This window comes from Salvia miltiorrhiza, chromosome 1 (assembly GCF_028751815.1).
Source record: "Salvia miltiorrhiza cultivar Shanhuang (shh) chromosome 1, IMPLAD_Smil_shh, whole genome shotgun sequence".
Classification (NCBI taxonomy): Eukaryota; Viridiplantae; Streptophyta; class Magnoliopsida; order Lamiales; family Lamiaceae; genus Salvia; species Salvia miltiorrhiza.
This window is the reverse complement of record NC_080387.1, coordinates 44,141,546-44,164,965: the sequence shown is the minus strand read 5'-3', so window position 1 is coordinate 44,164,965 and position 23,420 is coordinate 44,141,546. Positions and strand designations below refer to the sequence as shown.

General features: G+C 34.0%; 3 protein-coding genes and 1 non-coding gene across 6 annotated transcripts; 3 read left to right on the top strand and 1 right to left on the bottom strand.

Annotated features, from left to right (window-relative positions):
- Positions 1-6,705: 6,705 nt before the first annotated feature.
- On the top strand, positions 6,706-10,090 carry LOC130985025 (UDP-galactose/UDP-glucose transporter 2). Its single transcript, XM_057907776.1, has 7 exons — positions 6,706-7,203; positions 7,627-7,655; positions 7,789-7,990; positions 8,728-8,970; positions 9,051-9,152; positions 9,415-9,522; positions 9,599-10,090. Exons 1-7 carry the CDS (start codon positions 7,078-7,080, stop codon positions 9,848-9,850), a joined length of 1,062 nt encoding a protein of 353 aa, XP_057763759.1. The 5' UTR covers positions 6,706-7,077; the 3' UTR covers positions 9,851-10,090.
- A 511-nt stretch (positions 10,091-10,601) lies between these two features.
- On the top strand, positions 10,602-18,755 carry LOC130985011 (uncharacterized). 3 transcript variants are annotated; one of them, XM_057907748.1, is made up of 9 exons: positions 10,602-10,889; positions 11,000-11,139; positions 11,794-11,881; positions 12,661-13,027; positions 13,978-14,052; positions 14,742-14,839; positions 15,893-16,018; positions 16,530-16,619; positions 18,218-18,755. In XM_057907748.1, the coding sequence occupies exons 1-9, from the start codon at positions 10,845-10,847 to the stop codon at positions 18,332-18,334; spliced, it is 1,146 nt and encodes a 381-aa protein (XP_057763731.1). In that variant the 5' UTR covers positions 10,602-10,844; the 3' UTR covers positions 18,335-18,755. The 3 variants fall into 3 exon arrangements, with proteins under 3 accessions (XP_057763731.1, XP_057763742.1, XP_057763750.1); XM_057907759.1 differs by having other exon boundaries at positions 10,653-10,897; XM_057907767.1 differs by having other exon boundaries at positions 10,871-10,889; positions 11,000-11,110.
- A 599-nt stretch (positions 18,756-19,354) lies between these two features.
- TRNAG-UCC (transfer RNA glycine (anticodon UCC)) lies at positions 19,355-19,426 on the top strand. The gene has a single exon. It is a non-coding gene; the product is annotated as a tRNA-Gly (tRNA).
- A 711-nt stretch (positions 19,427-20,137) lies between these two features.
- On the bottom strand, positions 20,138-22,338 carry LOC130984998 (pentatricopeptide repeat-containing protein At3g06430, chloroplastic). Its single transcript, XM_057907722.1, has 2 exons — positions 21,832-22,338; positions 20,138-21,757 (listed from the first exon to the last, which is right to left on the bottom strand). The coding sequence occupies exons 1-2, from the start codon at positions 22,321-22,323 to the stop codon at positions 20,597-20,599; spliced, it is 1,653 nt and encodes a 550-aa protein (XP_057763705.1). The 5' UTR covers positions 22,324-22,338; the 3' UTR covers positions 20,138-20,596.
- Between the last annotated feature and the right edge of the window lie 1,082 nt (positions 22,339-23,420).

Here is a 23,420-nt window from a genome sequence, read left to right as displayed (position 1 = left end):
TGAACATATAACTTGTGATCTTAAGAACCCCATTCCACCACTGACCCGTTCCGAAAAAAATCGATCTATTAGTTCTTCAAGATTGATCAATAATTAGAGCCTAATGGAACATTTACTTTGCATAATTGATAAAATGGATGATTGAGTATTTTTATTTTCAATAGTAGGATTACTTCAATTTCACCCTTTTGATGGGATAAGAATTAAACAAAATAATCAAGGACTTTAGAATATCCCAAAGTTGCAATCCATCAAAGTAAACAAGGGATTAACTTTACTATTTTTATCAATCAAGGCTTATCCACCGAAGTAAACACCCCCTAAGGAGATGATTGGTATGATAGAGTAGAATAAGGATGTAATGGAATGCAAGTAGGAATGGAATGGGGGTGTGAAATTAATGACAAACCTTAGTGATCTTCATATGCTTGGTATGCACAAGGAATACCAAATGAATGAAATTGTGATTCTTTATTTAATTCAATTCCTATAATTAATTATTGGTGGCTAGAAATAAAGTTTATGAATGAAATGAAATTATTTTATTTTGTTAGTTTCAATCAATGTATATGATTGTATAACGTATTGCATCAATGTCAATCCTTATATTAGACTATTGCTTATATAAAGTTGATAATATTTTATATTTTCTAGAAATTTTTTTTTCAAAAAAAAATACTTTTTATAATAATAATAATAATAATAATAATAATAATAATAATAATAATAATAATAATAATAATAATAATAATAATAATAATGCATGTTTCATACAAATATATATGTCAAAGATTAAATTTAGAATGATTAAGAATGTAATTGAATGGCTAATAACATGGTAGGTGGAATTAATGGTGATTCCCATGAATATAGGAATAATGATTCCTACAAAGAAAACATACCAAGCAAATGAATGGAATAGAGATAGGAATCACCATTTCATTCCCACCTCAATTCCATCATACCAATCACCTCCTAAATGCTTTTGTTTGGACGTGACCACTAAAGACTAGTTTAATTTAGTGAATGAGATAGATAAAATTGATAGCATTAGAAAAATTATTAAATAATTCATCTAATTCGAGGAGGTAAATAATCACTTATTTGGATGATTAGATATGGGCTTAGTTATCAATCATGAGCCTTATTGTGCTAAAAAATATTGCATATACCGGAAAGCTAAAAAGCACGCGAAGATTACGGAAGTATAGAGAATTTTTGTATTAAAAATAGCGTAAGCCTTGAAAGTAATTGAAAGATTGTGAATGTTAATTTTATTATGAGGTTTTATACGGTTTTATACATATTTATAAACTAAAATACCAAGAATTCTAGTAGGAATATGACTCCTTTTAGACTTATGATTGGACTCTAATTCTTCATGATTATCTCGTATTTTGCCTTGATCTTACTCGGGTTGAGATGCATAGGATTCTTTTTGGATAAGGTCATGTCCTGGAAATCAGGGCTGCAGAGCGGTTGACAGCGCTGTTATCGGTAAATTTAGGCTGAATTCATTGTAATCTTTCTATCTTCAAGAAATACGTATTTTGTTCTTATCAAGTCTAATCATGTAAATCAAATACTACTTGATTGATTAGATACATGCCTAATTATCAATTATGAACTTAATTATACAAACCAAATATTTAATTAAAATAGATTATTTTATCAATTACGTCTTTATCTCTCAAACCAAACCTCTCCTAATTGTTTATGTTTATAAGTATAACGATTGCTCTTATATTAACAAGGAACGATACAAGATAAGTAAATTTCCTGGAAGATTTTTTTTGTTTTGTTTTTTGAAATCAATTTTCTAGAAGATTAATCGACAAGGTAACTACCTTATTTTTTTGTTAATATAAATAAACAACTTTTGTTCAACACGTGAAGGCACGGTGATTCACTTCTATTTATGCACATAGAATATACAAAGTGATGTTGACCACGTGATTGCACATCATGATCGATCGGTCGATTATGTATTAGAGAATTATGTATTAGAGAATGTAAATTCATCGATGATAAGATTTGGAGGGTGTATTCGTTCAAGACTTTAATAGATATTTGCAGACTTTTAAAATTTGGGTGTATTCGTTCAAGACTTTTAAAGTCTATGAAAATTTAGGTGTATTCGTTCAAGACTTTTAAAAGTCTATAAAAATTCAGAGGTATTCGTTTCAGACTTGTAAAAGTCTATAAAAATTTAGAGGTATTTAAAAATCTATGGACTTTAAAATTGAAATGACTTTTATTGATTTCGTTAAAAAAATACACATGAACAAATCCGACCACAGACCACGAGAATTCGGAATTCTTCAGATTATCCAGCGCTCGCTGGGTTCCAGCGGACGCGGCTCAAGAAGCCAGCGCCGGCTGGCACTCAGCGGTCGATGCTCACAAATCCAGCGATGGCTGGGCCCTAGCGTGCGACGCTGTGAAGGAGAGAAAAATAGATTTTAGGGTTCTGTCTGTCCAACGCCTGCGTGATCATATATATATCACTAAGCCAGCGGTCGCTGGGTATCCATCGATCGTTGGGACTCGGTCCACCGCTCACGGGCTCGCAACGACCGCTTGTTTTTTGGTTTCAAATCCGGAAAAATCACGAGCAATTCTTGTTAAAATCCGTCCAAAATTTTGTAGATTCCTGTTTAGAATTCTAAAAATCATGAAGACTTTGTGTGAAATCGGTAGATTTCTAAAATCCAGAGAATTTAGAAATTTACAGAAATCCTGAACGAATACACCCCCCTTAATTTTGCCTTCTTTTTATAAATAATATAAAATTAAAAAGACTTAGAAACTTCATAATAAAATACTACCGATAATCTTGTGTCATGGGATTAGCAATTGGGACAAATTGTAATCTCATATTATACTATTATCTTTAAATTTTATATATAATAGAATTATAATAGGTAATTCAAATTTTATAAACTAAAGCACTTTAATTTATTATAGGTATAAGCCGATGAGGCTTAGCTCAAGTGGCAAAGTTGAGGTAACTAAAGACTTTCATTTGTGAGAAGCTATGATGCACGGATTCTTCAAAAAATAGCACAATGCAGTATCGGATACGCGCAGGGTGCGGGTGCGGGTGCGGGTACGATTCGTGACCTGGCGAATCCTCCAAAAAAAAAAAGAAAGGGATTCGCGAATCGGGTGCGCGCACCCACAAATAGGGTGCGTTTTGGGCTCTTTTGCAATTTTTTCAATTATTTTTAGGCTCTTTTGTAATTTTTGAGTTACATTTGCATGCAATTTGAAACTTTTACATGCAATTTATTGAAATTTTTACTTTGACTTATATTTACAATGCAATTTTTTTCATTATTTTTGGGCTCTTTTGCAATTTTTGAAGAACTTCATTATTGAAACTTTTACTTTGACTTATATTTGCAATGCAATATTTAATTTATAAATGTTCTTTTCTTTTTTCAATTTGATTGGTCACATATAATAAAATATATATAAATATAACAGACGTATCCTTCACGAATCGCACCCTATAATTTTTGAAAATCCGTATCCCCGCACCCGAATTGTATCGCTCCTGCACCCGCCCCCTCGCACCTGTGCAACATAGATGAGAAGTCTTGGGTTCAACCTCACCTGCATGCGGGTAATTTTCCCACTTTTGTGTGAATAGTATTATCACCTTTGGGTAGTATTCTGTCTGCGTGCGATTGTTTTTCCATCTTTGTGGAAAAAAAATATTATAGGTATAAGTTTTTCCACTTCGCCAATACTTATTATTCGGAGGATCACTTCTCGTTCTTCTACTGAATAGTGTTATGCCTGCGTGCGATTGTTTTTTCATCTTTGTGGAAAATAAATAAATTATTATAGGTATAAGGTTTTCCACTTCGTACGTCAATACTTATTATACGTAGAGCAAGGATGATATGTGCATATTCAGAGGATCCCTTCTCCTTCTTCTACTATATTATACTTCATTAGTACCATAAAAATGTGCATTTTTTTGTCAATTTTATACGTCTCACAAGAGTATACATTTTTCTTTTTTGAACTTTTTTTTCACTAAAGGTGCGTTCTCTTTGATTGTATATTTTTATCATGAGAAAAGAAAGGATAAACAAAATTCACCCTTTGAATTCTTCCTTTCTTTTCCCTCATTTCTTACAAAATATAATTCGACCCTTACTCATTCCGTCTTTTCACTGTACAAATTAAAGGAAGGATAATATTATCACACAAAAAAAGGATAGATAATATTATCTTTCTTTTGTAGTGAAAAAGATGAATGAGTAAGAGTCAAATTCTATTTTATAGGAAATGAGAGAAAAGGAAGAAATAATTTAAATAGTGAAATTTTGTTTATCTCTCTTTTTTTCATGATAAATTTACAATCAAAGAGAACGCATCCTAATAAAAGTGAACTCCTTCTATCACTAATAATATAATATCCACCTAACATTTATTAAAATTCGTGATAATCATGCAGATTCTTATGGGATGGAAAGAATACATTCGAATTGATTAATTTCAAATTTGTTTACTCATCTATAACTTTTCAAAACTTAATTATATTTTCTTTTTCCTATATCTATCTTATTAAATAAAGTTTACACAATTACACCATTAAGTCTAAGTAGAGTTTATGGTACCCTATATTATCCCTTTGCAATTAGCTAGCCTAGTGGTAAAACGAGTACTCACGAACACAATGAAATTTATAATTTTGCATGTCATATTTTATGTGGTTTGCAGGTATATATAATTGCAGATTCTCATAAGCGCATGAAAGTTATATAAGTCTGCCTGTCGCACCTTTTGTGATTTGCAGGTATACATGGCTGCGACTTCTCATGAGCACAATTGTTTATGTCATTGAAATTTATAAACAAAAAAATTGAAGGTCATTCAAATTTATAAACTACAGTACTAATTAGTATGATACTTAAATTTTCTATACCGTGTTATTGAGTCGGTGTAGTTTAGAATATTAATAAAGTCAAATATTGAAAAGTATAAGTTGCGGTGGCGCTATCACAAATCAATTACTTATGTCACCAATTCGTTACACACACACACAAAAAACCTTTCAGATTTGATTCTCGTTTAATTTGATTTTCCTATGATCTAATTATTACACCCAAGATATATCAAGCCAATTTCCACAATCAAAGGCGTAACCAGTTTTGTTTTTTGATTCACGTAATCCTATTATGTGAAATTTATAAAGTTGTAGAAACTAGAAAATATAATCTCACCTAATTCCAGTATTTGTCCAAGTCAAACTGTCTTAACTCAAATTATTGACTTAAATGGCATCTTAATTTGGGTGGACTGGGGAATTGATTACAAATTTTGAAAAATTTGTAATTATAATAAAATTCAAGGTTTAGTTGTAATTAGCATTTGCATCCCGTGCAATGCACGAGAAAATATTTTTAAATTTTATATTTATATAAAATTAATACTAATTCAATTACTATTATACTTATAAATATAATGAAAACTTAATTTTAATTGAATGTATTTGAATTGAATATTGAAAAAAATCACAATTATAAAATTTGATATTATGAAAAATAAAAGAAAAAATAAGTTAAATTAATTAAAAATAAAATACTAATTAAAAATATATTTATTCAAAAAAGATGAGAGAGGAGAGGAGAGAAAATTTTATAAAACTTTAATATTTAAACAAATTTAAATTTTACATTTTAAATAAAATATTTTCATAAAATATATCATATTAAATATTTTATAATTAATCGAATTTCATAATTTTGGAAAGAAATGTAACAACAAATAAGAAGTTGAAGAAAATGAAATAAACAGAAAAATATATAGTTTAAACATAAACCTTTTATTTTATTATAACTACAAAATTGCCACTCAACTTTGAAATTGATTTCAAATTGGAAACTCCATTTTTTAATTTAGTATAGATTTATATATATTTTTTATATTTTTTAAAATTATAAAATTTAATTAATTATAAAATATGTAATATGCATATTAAATTAAAGATTACGATAAGAGCTCTAATTTGATATATTTTATATAAATATTTGATTTAAAATGTAAAAATTACACACACACACACACACACACATATATATGTATATATATATATATATATATATATATATATATATATATATATATATATATATTTAAAGATCAAAATTTAAAAAATTCTCTCTTCCTTCTCATCTTTATTTGAATAAATTTATTTTTCAATTTTTTTATTTTTACTTTTTAATTTAATAAATTTTTTTGACTTTTCGTAATATCATTTTTTATTATTGTGAATTCTTCTTTATTTATTTTATTTTTTTAATATTCAACTAAGATATATTCAATTAAAATTATTTTTTTATTATATTTATAAATATGATAATAGAATTGGTATCAATTTTGACTTTTAACCTTACCTGTATATTGCACGGGGTGCAAATGCTAGCTAACTTTAAATCTTTAAAACTAATAGCACACATAAATGGGGTGCAAATCCTAGTTCATTTTAAATCTTTAAAGTTAGTAGCACACATAAATTCTTATTATTTATTTATATCTATTTAAATACAATAATAAATTATTAATTTTATCCTCAAAAGATATTCAAGCAATGCAAACTCGTATGCGTGAAAAATGAGGTTTAGGGTTAAAATCTTACTTGAAATAAAAAATTAAAAAATGAGTAATTTTGAAAATAGATTTAGTAGTACACTATTCATGGTTATGTATGCTGTCGCCAACTCCCTCACACCTGCTTTTCTGCCTATAGCCGTCTCCCCCAACACACACACATATATGTAATGTACCGACGAGGCAAAGGACGCGCACAGATATTTATTTATTTATTTATATATGTACTAATATATATGGTGGTATAGAGAGGAGTGTGTGTGTGTGTGCTTTTGATACTTTTCTTGCGCATACAAAAGCCCCTTTCTTTTCAGTCTTTTTCATTCCTTCCGCCATTAAAGACAAGCCATGCAACGAGAAATGTCTTCTTTACTGTAAAGTATTTATTGGCATATAAAAGCTCCAGTTTTTATTCATTCCTCTCTCTCTTCCATCAGAGAGGGAGCAGAGATGAAGAAGGAGGATCAAGCCAGGTCTCTCTTGGGGATATCTTTGACTGGCAGGCCCACGTGGCAGCAGTTCTTAATTTGCTCTTCTGGATTCTTCTTCGGCTATCTCGTCAATGGAATTTGTGAGGTGCGTGCGTGTGTGTGTGTGTATTTTTCTTGGGTTTCTGGTTTCATTTTTATGGGTTTGAATCTTGGTTTCAATTGGGTGGAATTGATTTCGTGCTTTCTTCATGATTGGCCGCTTTTGAAAGTGATTGAAGAAACAAAAGGGGATGTTTTTTATTGTTGAATTTTATCGAAAGTTTAGGCCTTGAATTTTGTTGACTCTCCATTTTTAGACTAGTTTGATCGTTAAGATTGGTGTTCTGTCAAAATCTTGAAGATTATGTGCATTACGTCGTTTAAATTGGTTGATTTTCTCTTGTTTTTGAGATTTCTTATGCAGCGTAGATCTAATTCTAGCTCTGTTAATGGTGAATAAGAAAGTTGCAGAGTTGACTAATGATGATTTATTTTATTTTATTTTATTTTTATCTTTCTCTCATTGCAGGAATATGTCTACAATCGCCTAAGTTTCAGGTCTGTCCAAGTCCTAATCTGACTTTATCAGCATGACTTAGCTTTAACGCGTTTTCTACACATCAAAATTAAAATTCTGAAAAGAAAAAAGAAAAGAAAAAAGTTATATGTGATTTTTGTGATGATTTTGCAGCTATGGTTGGTATTTCACCTTTGTGCAAGGCTTTGTATATTTGGTGCTTATCTACTTACAGGGCTTCACCACCAAGCAAATGGTGAATCCATGGAAAACATATGTGAAGCTCTCGGCTGTGCTTATGGGGTCTCACGGATTAACGAAGGGCTCGTTGGCTTATCTTAATTACCCTGCTCAGATCATGTTTAAGTCCACCAAGGTATAATATAGACACAACCAACTCTTAATCCGTATGTAGTTGTGAACATTGTTTGCATTTTCATTGTGATTTGGTTGGTGCATTGTTGGTTGCTATTTAACTATGTGTTGTAGCTAGTTCATATTTAGAGACAAGACTGTTTGGTTTTGATGGCTTCTAGTTGATTCTACTAAGAAGCAACCAATTTGATGTTGGAGTTATTTAGGTGCTAATTGTTTTTGATTGCTTCGAAGGTATAAACATAAAAAACACTTAGCCCACGTTTGGTTCAAGTAGAGGAATGGAAAGGGAATGAAATCAAATAAAGGAGTGGAATGGTAACAATAACCATTACTTTTATTGAGTGTTTGGTTTAACAATGGAAAGGAATCATTAGTAAGGGATTCCCTTTCTTTTGTTTCCCCTCTATTTTAAGGGGTAACAAATTGGGTGATTGGAATACCCTCAAGTAAGGGTAATGATTATCCCATTACTCAAACCAAACAACAAGTAATGGATTCAATTATTTGATTCCCTTTCCTACCTCTAAAAACACTCAACCAAACGTGGGCTTAATATATATATATAGATAGAGTTGTGAGCATTGTTTACAATTTCACTTGTGATTTGGTTGATGCCTAATTCGTCTAATAGAGACTGTTAGGTTTTGATTGGTACTAGTTGATTCTACTACGAAGCTAACTTACTTTTGTATGTGTTTAAGTTAGTTGATTAGCTGATTTGATGTTGGAGTTTAGGTACTTCCCGTTATGGTGATGGGTGCGTTTATCCCCGGGTTGAGAAGAAAGTATCCCATCCATGAGTATATCTCGGCTATCCTCCTAGTTATCGGCCTTATCCTTTTCACCTTAGCCGATGCCAACACTTCCCCTAACTTCAATATCATTGGTATCGCGATGATTGTGGGCGCTCTAGTCATGGACTCTTTTCTAGGTAACTTCCAGGAAGCAATCTTTACCATGAATCCTGAAACGACACAGGTACATATCAATTTATGATATTTCCTTCACGTTGCAGCAGTGACGAAAAACTGTGATCTTAATTGTATAACTTTACACAGATGGAGATGCTATTTTGCTCGACAGTTGTTGGTTTGCCTTTCCTATTGGCACCCATGATTTTGACTGGAGAGCTTTTCAGGGCATGGAGTTCTTGTTATGAGGTAGATAGATAGATTTTTCTTTTAGCCAAACATCAAGAAAAAGTAGTAAAAAAATAAAGCATATACATATTTATATTGGGAAATATATATTGTGTAAGTTGCAAGTAAGGCACAAATTGCATCTGCCTTCTGTCATTATTTATGGGAAATAAATTGCTTGAAGGTTGATTCTTGACTTGTTCACATTAAATGTCAACTATATAGTATTATTTGCTACGTATAAATCTGGAATTTGTGACATTTTCTTGATTTATTTGTGCAGCATCCTTACGTCTACGGTGTGCTTGTGTTTGAAGCAATGGCTACATTTATTGGTCAAGTCTCTGTTTTGTCACTCATTGCCCTTTTTGGGGCTGCCACCACTGCTATGGTACCTTCACATCTACTTCACTCCAAGCATACGCAGCCACCAAAACTATAATTTTTCTAACTGATTTTCTCTACAGATAACTACGGCAAGGAAGGCGGTGACGCTGTTGCTGTCGTACCTAATCTTCACCAAGCCGCTGACTGAACAGCATGGCTCAGGACTGATCTTGATCGCCATGGGGATCGTGCTGAAGCTCGTTCTCGACAGTAAACCCGCGCCTCATGTTGCTAGACCAGATTCGGCCCCCTCCACGCAGGAAAGATTCAACAGGCTGAAGGAGAGTGGAGAAAATGGAGAAGAAGATGAAGAGAATAGGCCACTGGTTTAGGATTCAAGGATTGAATTAATGAGGGGACAATACTCAGTTTTCATTTTCTTGATTTACTTGTGGTTTAGGCTTTGGCTTTCCCAATGGCTGGTAGCAAGTTTTAGAAATGTGCAAAGTTAATTCATTTCTTGTCAATTTTGGTTTTTTTATTTTTTTGTCTTTAATAAAATCATATATGTGTATAATGTATAAATCAGAAGGAAAGATTATATAAATATATTCTGACATGATTGTGGCTCATACTACAGTTTCCTTGTTCCATTGGAGCATTTTTAACGGGGCTCGCCGCCCCTCGTCGATGCCGCGCACACCTGGGGCGCTCCCGTCTCGCACATCCGCGCCATGCTCAAGTTAAACGCAATGTTTTGCCTGAATTAGTAGCTACGTGATTTTAAAAATGTCAACATACCCTATTTTCATTTTACTGGTGAATCAAGGTTGCAATAAAATAAAGCAATGTTGCAATTGCAACGTTTGATAACTATATAAATAAAATTAAGTACTACATTCTATAAAAAACTTTAATACTATGATACCTTCTCTTGCCTAAAATTTTGATTGTGATATTTTACTTATGAGCACGTGAGAGCTCTCAGAAATATTTGTCGATATTCCAAGGCTCCAAACCCACTACAGCCCAATCCATTAGGAAATCAAGGCCCACCGTGGCCACGTGACAGATATTCCCAACAAACAGCAATCTAACGGCTATTTACAATCCATCCATAAAAAATCATTCCCTCCCCACTAAAATTTATTCCACAAATATCTAAATAAATCGAAAACAAAGATACATAAATTTATTAAAGAAAGAAAATGGAAAAAATAAAAAATAGGACTAGTAGAAAACATGTTCTTCTCTCTTCTCTGCTTCCGCGGGTCACCCACACTCGTTTAAAACCCTAAATTTTCAGACATCGAGACCGCTAAAGGTGAAGCGCTCTCCACAAAATTTTGAACAAATACTAAATAAATACTACGATATTCAGCATTCATGAGAGGGACGAAGCGCGCAGCGATTTCCGAATCCGCTCAACTTGTAAGTTTGTGTGTATCTGTAGGCTTCTTCTTCTACTACCACTATTTCGTTTTGGTAATTTAATCGAGATTGCTTTGCTGTAATTATTATAATGTATGGATGCTGTGCAGTCGCAGAGCAAGAGAGTAACAATGGGGTCGCCGTTCGATGCGCTCAAGGCGGATCAATCAAGCCCGCAGCTGCCGTTGGATGCGAAGAGGGCTGAATCATCAAAACAGCATGTGAGAGCTCTCAACACCCAGTTTGCAAGGTCCTTAATTTCATTGCTAAGTTTGATTCCTTTTTTTTTCGATTGCTAACTATTTCATATATTTTTTGTGATTTTTTCTTATTTTGCTAGTCCTAAACCATAGGTGCATTAAAGTAAGTGTCTTTTAAGTTACTGGAGTTAACTACTGCAGCTTGTAGGTCAAAGTAACCAACCACTTCTGTTAGTTTGTAATGAAAATGGTTTTAATTCGTAAGACTAAAGATTAGATTAGATGAGTTGGGATTGTTCGTGCAGGTAGCGGTGCAAATGCGGAAGTATATATTAGTAGATTGAGTTCGTTCTATATTTCTAGAATTGGTATGCTTGAAAGCGCTGATCAAAGTATCATTCCCTTGTTTCTAACTGAAAATCGGTAGCAGTGGCACTGCATTATACAGTCTACACAATTTGGACAAATGCTTAGACATGTTGTTGGTTCATACTTTTTGCTTGCATCTTGCTCTCTTGCTGCATTGCGAGTGATGAAATCAAATTTCCAGACAGTGTTATGTCATTTGTATCCATAACTTAATTGGCATTTCATCTGTGTAACCTTCTGGGTATAAGCTGCTGGGATGTTTGTGTCCATGTTTTTCTTTATATTGAATGGTATGAAGCGTGCCTGCTAATATTCATATTTCTTTCTCTGGCCAGTTGGGTACAAGCTCAGCTACACAACCACCCAGATGAGCTTTGGGAAGATGGAGTGCAGGACTACTTAAATCATGCTAAAAGCATCATGGTAATTGGTTAGAAGCTCCTTACCTTGTTAGGCCACATTACACGAGTCTTGCACCATATACCCACATATCTCTCATCATGAGGAAAGCAGCCTATAAATTTTTAGAAATTTTATGGGGATACTCGCAAGATCTAGAACTGAGTTGTTTGAGTGAACTTTCAGTGCCTAGGCCAAGAATGGAGATTCTTCTGGTCGTCAAGTTTCAATGCTACTATGCATTTAAATTTTACAGTATGTCTTGAACATACATATTGGTGCCTAGGTATAAGTAATTTGAGTTAGCATTGGAGGTTACATATCAGATTCAATAATACAAGAGGTTGCTGAACATTACCTGGAGTTTTAACCAATGGAATGTGTCTCTTGCATCTTAAAAATTGCTTTCCTATACACTCTCAAGTGGCGTACTTGATCAAGTTGTAACTTGATTATTATTTACTGGAATATCCACTTTTATGGTTTTTCAAATTCTACCAAATTATTAATGGTATTTTCTGCATGCATAGTAAAACTAGGAAACTTGCTGAGAATATTTCTCCAGGGATGGCATATCTGTCAATTCGTTGTGTCTACTGACGTATTAACAGGATAATCCAAGAAGAAATTAACCTAGCAACAACTTAGAATTCTTTTGGATACTACATTTTGCATTGATACAAGCATATTTCTGTTCTTGATATGGCAAAGAGATTGTTTTGGATGCTAGACAGTGAGATTTTAGGTTGACAAATAAGATTTTATATGTGCATTATTCGTGTTTCTTTTGGCTTCAATTGCAGGACAAATTTAGTGACGTGGTAAACTGGCTGAAAGCAAATTCTTCAAAAGGAGAGAGTCCAGGCGAGCTTCGTTCTAATGAGGCTCAAACGAAACCCACATCAGAGGTTGACAAGAACAGCCATAAGTTAGTTTTGGAGAAACCGGGATTCCCTTCATTTTCTGCAGCAGCTTTTGCACCAATTTCTGGAAGTTGGAATTTTGGAAATGACACTCAATCTAAACCTGCATCTGAGATCGATAAAAGTAGTCAAAGCATAGATTGGGGCAAACCTGTGTTTCCTGAATCTTCTGTAGCTTCATCACCAAGCCTTGGAAATTGGCCTTCTGGGAATGTCTTTGTTAACAGTGCCCCTTTCTCATTTGGAGGTATTCATATTTGCGATATTTATGCAGTTCTCTTACTCCTATTGCTACTTTTTTCTGGAATCAACTGTCTCTATATGAGGTGCTTTTTATTTTTTTCCTTTGAAACATCACATACATTATTTGGTTCTTTCTTCACATATATATGTACTTTGTTCCATGAGAACTTGTGAAATGAAACAGAAAAACGTCAGTTTTTTTTTTAGGATCAGCTGTATGAAGAAAGCTGTAGCATGCCCTAAGTGCAAATAATAGTTTAAATTGATCTATGCATAAAAAATAGGACGTACCAAATGGTAAATTAAGATAACTAGTAAACCTTTATAGACCAAAGGCAAAGTAACATCTCACACGAAAAACAATTTTAAGTTAAGGAGAGTTTGCTGTGCATCATAACATCTGACGTAAAATATAGTTAAAATTATTTTTTTCTAAATCCATTGACCAGCTCAGCATGATTTATAAATTAACCTGAAGATATGATCTCCAGCCGACTCTTTCAGAAAAGGGTAATCTTGATTGAACCTATATGTTTTAAATGTCATTTGGAGGCTTTGAACTATGGTATGTATTTATAAGATAATAAATCGGGATTCGGGAATGAATGTTCCCACTCATGATAAAATATGAATCATCCTGATAACTTTTGTCTTCATCTCTTCAACAATAATTATATAATCTGCCTTTGTATTGTTTAATTCCATTATGATTCATAAATGTAACACCTTTTGTCCCGTCAGTAAACATTTCTCTTTCAATTTTATTTGTTTGTTTATAAGTGAAATTCTCTCCATGAGAACTCATATGACTATAAGTCATAGCTAGATTTCTCTGCTGTTCTTTATGCTAGTAAAGTTATACTCTTCAGTCCTATGTATCCTCCTTCCAATTGATTGTTCATAGTCTAATTAACTCATTTGAGTGAAATCTGAATCTGATTCCGTGTCTTCCAGGAAATCAGTTCTTGGTCACTGGAAATTCAAATGCAATTCCATTTGGTAATGCAACTTCCAGCGAGGCTGATGGGGGTAAGAGGTGAACTTTTTATTATTAAGTGGTTGCCATTGTGTAATCTCACCTATTGTTGAATATATACTTGCACATTGTGATTAATCATCACATATAATAAGTTTGGACATGTACCAAGATATGATACAATTTTTCTTGCCATTGTTATTTTCACACAATTTTCTTTTCCTTTTACCCCTTCTATGTTTCTTCTCATCTCTCCAGTTGGATTAAGGATTAGGAAGAGCCTGGGCCCTTAATCTTTCTGATAAGGGCCAGAATGCGTAACGCATAGGCTTTAACACTGGATGGATTGATATAACTAGGACTACTAAATTCCACAGTTTATAACTAGGATTACACTATCTAATTCTGTTCACATCCTCATCTTTCTGGTAGAATTTGTTTTATTGACATCAATGTTATTAAATGGTGGTTATGGCGAGTGGAGGTGATGTTTTTTGAGGTTTCTGCCATCACCACCACCCTGTGGTGTGGCAGTTTTGGTGTGACGGCCGCCATGGTTATAACCCGCCATCTATAGTAACATTGATTGTCATAACAGCAACAAATTCTCTTTCCTCTTATCATAGAACAATCGCTATAAAATTCTTACTAATTTTTTTGTGAGATGTATGGAGGAAAGTTGCATATTTTGATTGCTTAAGTGATTTACTTTGTTTCCGTGTGCTGGTCTCATGAAATGCAGAAGAGGATGTTGAACAGCCTGGCAGTCCATCTGTAAAGAAAAGCCAAGAGGAAGGAATAGTTCTCGTTCATGAAGTAAAATGCAAACTTTATGTAAAGGTAAGCATGTGGTAGAATAACCATCATGTTAGAGAGAGATAATTGAGGAAAGAACCCAATCTTGGTCAATAGAAAGGATTTTGCTCTTTTAAAAGGAAAGCACAGTCACAGCGCTTCGAATGAAGTACACATGCATGCTAACAGGTTTCAGGACTATGCTTTTGTTTTTTAATCTTATCCCCTATCAACTTCTGACTTACCAATAGGGGTTCCTTAGGATCAATGAGTTCCATGGGTTGTAAGAACTGAATCAATGATTATTATTGTTTAATTTCATTTGCCTTACTTGATGAAACATAAATATTGCCTTATTTTCTTAAATCCTACTCCCTCAGTCTCACTTATTATGGCTCATTATTGTTCGGCACTATTATTAAGAAGAAGAGTGATTAACAGATAAAAGTGCTAGAAAGTGGTGGAGCCCACAAGTTTTTGTGAGAGAAAGGGGTTTCCTTTTTTGCACTGAGCCATTATTAATGGGACAGACGGAAAAGGAAAGTGAGCCATTATTAATGGGACGGAGGGAGTAATAAAGATGCCTGGTCACTTTGCTAACTAATATGAAAATAAAATTTCTGAAACTTACTCCGTAGTGCAGTGGCTAGTTGTTTGTTCACTAGTCTGTCCTATAAGACAATGTTAACATATTTTAGCTCTTATGCCCTTATATGCTATTGCAAGTTCATGAATCTGTCGTACAATATGAACACATTATGCTTATTTACTGCAGCCGCATCTGATCGCATCAAGATGATATTAATAAAACAACTAATGCTGTAGAATGTCTTATTTTCCTTTTCTGATTTCAGAAAATCCGAAATGGAGAATCCTTTAGTGCTTGTAGCATTACCTCTATGTATCATTACATGCTTGATGAAGTAAAAAGCTTTTGTTTTTCGTAAAGAGTCTTGATTTTCTGCATTATTCTTTGCATTTTACAACGAGTGGTGATCTATATGGTGTATTGAGTTCCAAAACTAGATTACGATTGATTTCTTCAGAGCATTTATGCTTCTTCATGTCCTTATGTGTGTGTGGTTTCTTTGTTATCAGTCAAATGATCCAGAAGACAAAGATGCTTGGAAAGATAAAGGCATGGGTCAACTTAATATCAAATGCAAGGAAGGCATTAGTAAGGGCACCAAGGAATCAAAACCGGTCATTGTTATTCGTAATGACGTAGGTTCCTTATGATATACTGATAATCCCTCACTTTACATGTTAAATACTTTTAATACAAAAAAAAAAAAACATGCTATCTAATTCTAGTAATATGTATTTTGTAAACTTTTTGTTTCTCCATGTTTTCACTTTATATTTTATCCATGATTTAACTGGACCTCATATCATTCATTTTGTTACTTCTATCTATGTTTTTATGCCTGTAATATATAGAGAGAGAAGGAGGTGAGGATACTGCTCTACTATATTGTGAGAATGTCTGCAGAGTCCAGAACCCATTACCAATTTTACATTTCTTAGAATATGAACAGTGCTTTGAATGAAGATTGTGTATGAAGTCAAATTTAGGAAGTAGCTGGTCTGGATACTTGTGTTCTTGATTGAAGTATGTATGTGTTGATACTGACTCAATTGAAGAATTAGTCGACATGATGACAAAGTACCAAACTTGAGACTTCGTATTTTTTGTTTGATCATTCCTCCTTCTCACAGCCTCCAATTATTGCAGGTGGGAAAGCTTCTGCTAAATGCTTCGTTGTACCCAGGCATCAAAACAAGCAAGCAAAAAAATTCAGTAGTAGCAATATTTCATACTTCGGTAATGCAACCTTTATTCTTTTCTTTCTCCCTTTCTTTAGGTTGTGTTTTAAAATAACCATTATTTTATGACCGAGTCTTTCTGATTATTCCTTCTGTTTATTCTAGCCTTTTAGTTTTTAAGAGAACAAAATCGGTATGCTCCTGCCGCTTATAACAAATGTATAGTTATATATAGATTAAAAAAAGGGTTAATTGCATATAATATTACGAACTTTGCCCGAAATTCATTTTCCCCACGATCTTTAAAACTGAATTTTTAAAGATCGTGGGGAAAATGAATTTCGGGCAAAGTTCGTGATATTATATGCAATTAACCCTTAAAAAAACATCTATAAGTAGTATTGTAGTAATAGCATATCTTCCCACCCATAGTTATTAATAGCGCACGTCGCGCAGCTTCATCGCACCGCATCGCTATATTCTAGCTGCTTTTAGATAGCGCGCTATTCGGGCATCACGCCGATCGCGCGAGCAATTTAACTGAATTCGTGAAATAGATCAATTGCATGCATGGGCTTTATTATTTTTGCATGGGCTTGGCTTAATTAGGCTTAATTAGGGTTATTACTTATTGGAGAGACTGAATTTCTGCTACGTCCTTTTGTATAGCGGCTATAGCCTCCACCAACCGTCCAACTTCATGAAGAGACTTTCCAAAATCCTTTATTAACTAGACATATTATGCATGGTTTTATTATGATTATGATTATGATATATATTATGTTTTTATCTATTTCTGCGCGATATGTTCAAATAGCGCGCGATTCGCGATGCGCGATCACCCTAGGACAGGTTTGCGTGATCGTGCGCGATGCGCGATTAATAACTATGTTCCCACCTATATTCACTTTCTATTATTCTGTATATGGAAAGTAATACTATTATACTACATTTATCAACTATTAATATATTACCCAACAAACTATGAACACTTTACCAAAAAAGGAAAGAAATGTTATCGCTTCATGAGTGCTACTAGAGTATACCGTTCATATCTGTGCATTGCGTTAGTGCTACATTAGTTATAGAAACAGGACCATCACCATTAACTAGAGATATTTATGCATCATAGTGGTTTATGGTATCACTAGTATTTTTGTCCTACTAGATAATTAGGATTATTGGTCAGGGTGGGTCAATATGATCTTGGCTAATACTAACATTAACTTGGTTCATGGTGATCTGGATCAGTAAAATGAGGCAAATGATAATTGCTATTGTGATCCTTTCTGCAGATTATTATAATGTATAATAAAAAGAACTTGTGGTCATTTGAAGAGGCAAAAAGTTTAGCCTAAATCTCCTCATATATTCTTGTTAGTTAAAAAGGCAAATGCTGGCTTCGCTCATGTAGTGATAGCCAAGCTCTGCAGCAGTTTCTCGATCATTTAGCCTGCCTGTCCTCAAAAGAAAGAGATGCATCTTCAGAAACTATGTTTCTGCACCAAGAAGTGTTTAAAACCATAAATGTGTTGATGAATACGTCAGATCTCATTAATACTTTTTTACATTATCTATAAATCTTTTGCTGCTCTTATCTCCAAAAGAATAAGTTGATATACTAAGCACATTCTGATGGTTGACCTTCACCTGTAGGCTGATGGTGATAACAATGATGCTGTTGTTGCTCGGACCTTTTTGATGAGAACCAAAACAGAGGAGGACAGGGATAAACTTGCAGCTGCAATTCAGGAATATGCTCCTGCAGGCTGAGATTTGGGGAAATGACAAGAAACATCGTGTAGTACAACTAGCTGAAGATCACCATGCTGCATAAATGTGGTTTCACCAGTGATGGTCCGTATTTAAAGATTTTTAGGAGCTCTAAATTAAAACTTGAGGAGGCCCCAAAATGCAGAAGGCGTACTTACGGATGATCGACTAGGTTGCCTGCACTCTGGTTAGCATCGAAAGAACATTTCCTCACACCATTGTGCTACTTCTGTATGATGTTGCTGTCAGAGAGTTATACATCCAAACGAAAAAGACTTTTAAAGGACATAGACTTTTACTCGGGATAAAGCTGTATTCCCATTCTAGCTGTATTATTTGCTTAATCTTTTGAAACTGAGATTGTATCATGTATGAGTGCGACTCTTTTGTAATGAGAAGCTACCAATTGGTAATTTTTGCAGACATGCTTCAAGTTTTTGTTGTACTGAAGTTTTCTGATTAGTTTCTACTCTCTGCTATGTGGTGTGTTATGTTGTCTATGAGTTCAAGCTATATTTGCTATGCGGTGATGATTCTGATGCTTATTTTGGGTGGTCAAAATGCTATGACTTGCTATGGAATTTAACGAGTTACTTGTGCCAATTTTGGTGAATGTTGATGCTTTTTTGGTTGAATAATGGCATTTGTGAGCGGTATTTTAAAGGTTGTTCTAACTTTTGTCTTTAATTTTTTTTTTTCGATGAAGACTTTAATATTTTTGGTATTCATATCCCAAGAGAGATGGCATTCTCTCTGTTAAATTATAGATGTCTCATTACATTTTGACACGATGAAGAAAGTAGGTAAAGTGAGTTGGTAGAAATTATTTAAATATTAAGTATATACAGAGAATATATTGCCAAAAAATGAATGGGACATTCGTAATATAAGGGAGGGAGTACTTTTTTACCCTGGCCTTGTTCGTATGTTTGGATTTTACTTTTTGTTTCTTGTGTTAAATACCAATAAACTCTGTATATATATATATATATATATAAATAATGCTAGTTGTTTCGTAAAGCGTTTGTAGTCCAACGGTTAGGATAATTGCCTTCCAAGCAATAGACCCGGGTTCGACTCCCGGCAAACGCAATTTTTTTAATATGATATTGTTTTTATTTTCTTTATGATTATTATTTTCTGTTTAATGTGACAATTATACTGAAAATATCATGTCGATTTGCACTGTGCGGACATCCTCACTAGAATCCATCCAGCTCTAAAGAAAATCTTAGCTCAAGCCACAAATGCTTACTTTTATATGTGTATTGTTCAAAAGTTTGTGATCCAACATTGAAATAAAAATTATTGCTTTTCTTTTCCGTTCTATAGAGTTTAATAACTAAATTGATGAATCACGTGAAAAGAAGCATAGAGTATCTACTTTATTATCTTATTTTTTTTATTTCATGAATCTTAAATGTACAAGGAGCTTTAATAAAAAATTCTTAATTGAAGCACAATTAATCATATTGTCAGTGCAGGTTTATCCATATACACAGTTAACCGATTCCTTATTATTCTTCAGAATGCTGAAAGATCTGTGTTTTTAATTGCAACATCCCTGAAGAAATCAAGGGAGAGAGCACAAGCTTTGTTCACCAACATTTTGGGCTCCAATTTCACTTGTGATTATAACTACTTCTAACAAGTAGTTTTTGTAATTCATTATTCATCAATTTCTTTCCTTGGTCGATGGGACTGTGTTCAATTGCCACAGCTATTACATGATATTCTTGTTTGTGTTCAAATTTATAACCTATTTGTCAAACATTTTTGTCACTGAACTAACTCCAACCATACTTAGATTTCAACCTCACAGCTTCTTATGGTGGGAAAGTTATTTCCATCTAAATACAAGGCTCCTAACAATTCTCAACCCATAGAATTTACACTGATCTAATTAGGTCATTTGATGCCTTGATTACACAGTAAACCTAATTCAAGCTCGAAAACTACTCAGATTTGTTAGATTAAAGGGAAAAAAAGACATGTAGAACAGCAGAAATCACATCACAAAATGACAACACAGTTAGTTCAATCTACCAATTCCCTTCTTACCCATAGCAGGCATCCATCGAGTTGCCGTTGAATTAAACCACTTCTTTGATTCAGGATCACCACATGGGAAGAGACATAGCAGCAGACCAAATCTTTCATTGCCCAAAACATCTCTAGCTTCATGTAATGAGGCTGATTTTGGACAAGTCCTTCTCAAATGAGTTTTCAACGATGGCTATAACCACTTAACCCGAGAAGCATTCAGACAGGCAACAACTCATTGACATCAAGGGTATCCTCAGTTTCACCGAAATCATTTCCATTTGAAACCTTGGCAGTCATCTTGTGCATTTCTTGCTCCAGATTATGGACCTTGTCACTCATACCCTCCTTTCTATATGCATCCATCATTATGGAGTAAGTTGTGGAATCTGGTCTGCATAACTTCTCCTTCATTCTGTAGAATACTCTTTCCATTTCCATCAAATCTTGTGCCTTGGAGCAAGCATGTAGCACTGCATTAAAGAAAGAGGTATTCTCAGGTATCTCCAATCTCCCGGCCAACTGCACGCTGCTGATAACCTTATGAAAGAGGCCGGCATTGGCATACCCTCGGATGAGACAGCAGAAGGTCTTGGTGTCTGCCTTGATACCTTCAGCGCGCATCTGATCAAACGTGTACTCCATGTGCTTTGCATCACCAACGTCAGAAAATGCCTCAATCACGTTGTTATAAGTTGAGGTTGTCCAAGGAAATGAAAGCCTGCGCATGTGCTCCATCACAGACGACATCTTATCATACATCCTCTTCTTTCCATAAGCACCGATCAGAATGTTGAAAGTGCGCGTTTCTGGCTCTATTCCAAAGTCACGGAACTTCTCATACCACCTCTCCATCATCTCAATCTGACCATCATTCCCAAACAAGCTAATGATGGTATTCATAGTCCATACATCAGGTATGCTCGTCTCACTTTCGAGCATCCTGGTGAGAACCTTCTCCATATCTTCATACCTCCCTGCCTTGCCATAACCACTCAGAACTATGTTTTGAGTAACGGTATTTGGAGTAATCCACCTTTCAGCCATTTCAGCGTAGAGGGACTCGAGCAGATCGAAACGAGCAGCATCTACACAGGCCTTGATGAGTATACTGTATGTGTAGACATCAGGCTGGCAATGAGGAAGAGCTTTCATTTGTTCCAGAAAGGAGAATGCCTTATCAATCAAATTGCTGCGGCAACAAGCACCAAGCAACGCAGTGTAGAGCTGAGGGGTAGGTTCCAAACCTTCTTGAAGCATTTCATCAAACAGTTGGCAGGCTTGACCAGGTTGCCCGCATCTCCCGAGAAGAACAATGAGCTTCATATATGTCCCTTCTTTTGGTTGATAAAAAGATTGCTCCTTTAACATCTCAAACACCTAAAAGATGGGATTTGATTAAGTGGATTGACGGAATGAATTTAGATAATACTCCTAGTCAGTAAATTAAGAACCTGAAGGGCTCGGAGCCACTGCTTTTTGTCAATGGCATCGGAGAGAGATTCGGTGACAGTATTAGCCCAAGCTGCGGCATTGCTCTTCCTATCGAGCTTCTTCTTGATGTTTTTGATAGGGGCTCTCCTTTTGGATAATTGCGTCTGTATTTCAGCAGGATATTCTCCGGCCTTCCAGTGCTTCTTCTTGGGCAAATCCGATGTTGATGATGCGACGGAGCACAACACAGTGAATCTGCGGAGTGGCGGAGCTGCGGTGGTGGGAAGAGGGGACGGGAGGAATGAGGAGAGCGAAAGTTGAAACGCCGCCGTCATAACTTCTTCTTCTAATTGTTTTTTGTGTGTATTCAACAGTAGAGTCAAGATTTGAGACTCATCGAAAGAGAGATGGATTGAATTGGGAGGAGCATAGCTGAGAAGATATTTGGAGATGAAATCAGAAATCGGATAAGTCTCAGCAGCAGCAGAGAGGGCGTCGTAATTTACCTTCATTTATGTTGCCTCAAAAGATTTATATATCGACAATTAATTTGTTTTATTTTAAATTTTGGTATTTTAGGTTAATTTTATAATTGTTAATTAGAATTGATGGTAGGAGAGTATGTTTTTAGCATTTAATTTTTATTTTTAAAAAATTCAGAACAATAAAAAGATAAGCGCCATTCATTCATTTTATTGGAGCCAAAACATTTTGGTGACTTTTGATGCTTTCTTGGTTGAATATTGGCATTTGTTAGCGATGTTTTGAAGGCTATTGTATTTGCATTACTTTTTGTGAATTTGATCTTGAGAAAATGATTAATCTATATGTGATGACTGATGAGATATTAATACGCGTAATAAATAATATTAATACGCGTGTAAATACTGTATCACAGAATATAGGGGCGGAGCCAAAGGGGGGCAGACTGGGAAGTGGGGTCACTGGACCCTCTGGGATTTTTCAAAAATTTTAGGGGTATTTTTGTCATTTCACATATATTAATTAAAAATATAAAAATATAGTTTCTATTCTAATTTTTAACATGAAATAGTATAACACTCAATCTCTAGCCTTTGAAATTTTTCTCTTTCTTATTTTTTCCCTCTCTAAATTATTTGTGGTGTTAATCTGCATATTTTTAGTTCTTGTCTAATACTCGTTTTATCTAGAACAAGCTCTACAATGCTTATTCGTGTATTCACTTCATAGCTAATATTCAATTTGAACTTGAATAATAATAATGATGTAATACTCTTAAATATACTAATTAGAACTTAACAGAGCTAGTCATATAATTGTTAACCTACCCATCCGTGATTTCAACCAAATAAATTTTTTACATATGTATATTATGAGTTCTTTCTAGTACTATATTCTTTATTTTTATTTTTTAGTGTTTACACGGAATTAGGTTCTATTTTCTGCCAATTATGAGTTCTCTCTCAGAATATATTTATAAATATTACTGTACTAATGAAGCTATTATAGAGAGGCTCTAGAACATGAAAAATAGGAAATAAATGTTATGTTTATTTTATTTTTTTGACTTGTTATGTAATTTAAATGACATTATATTTGTGTTAATGGTTATTATTATTATTATTAT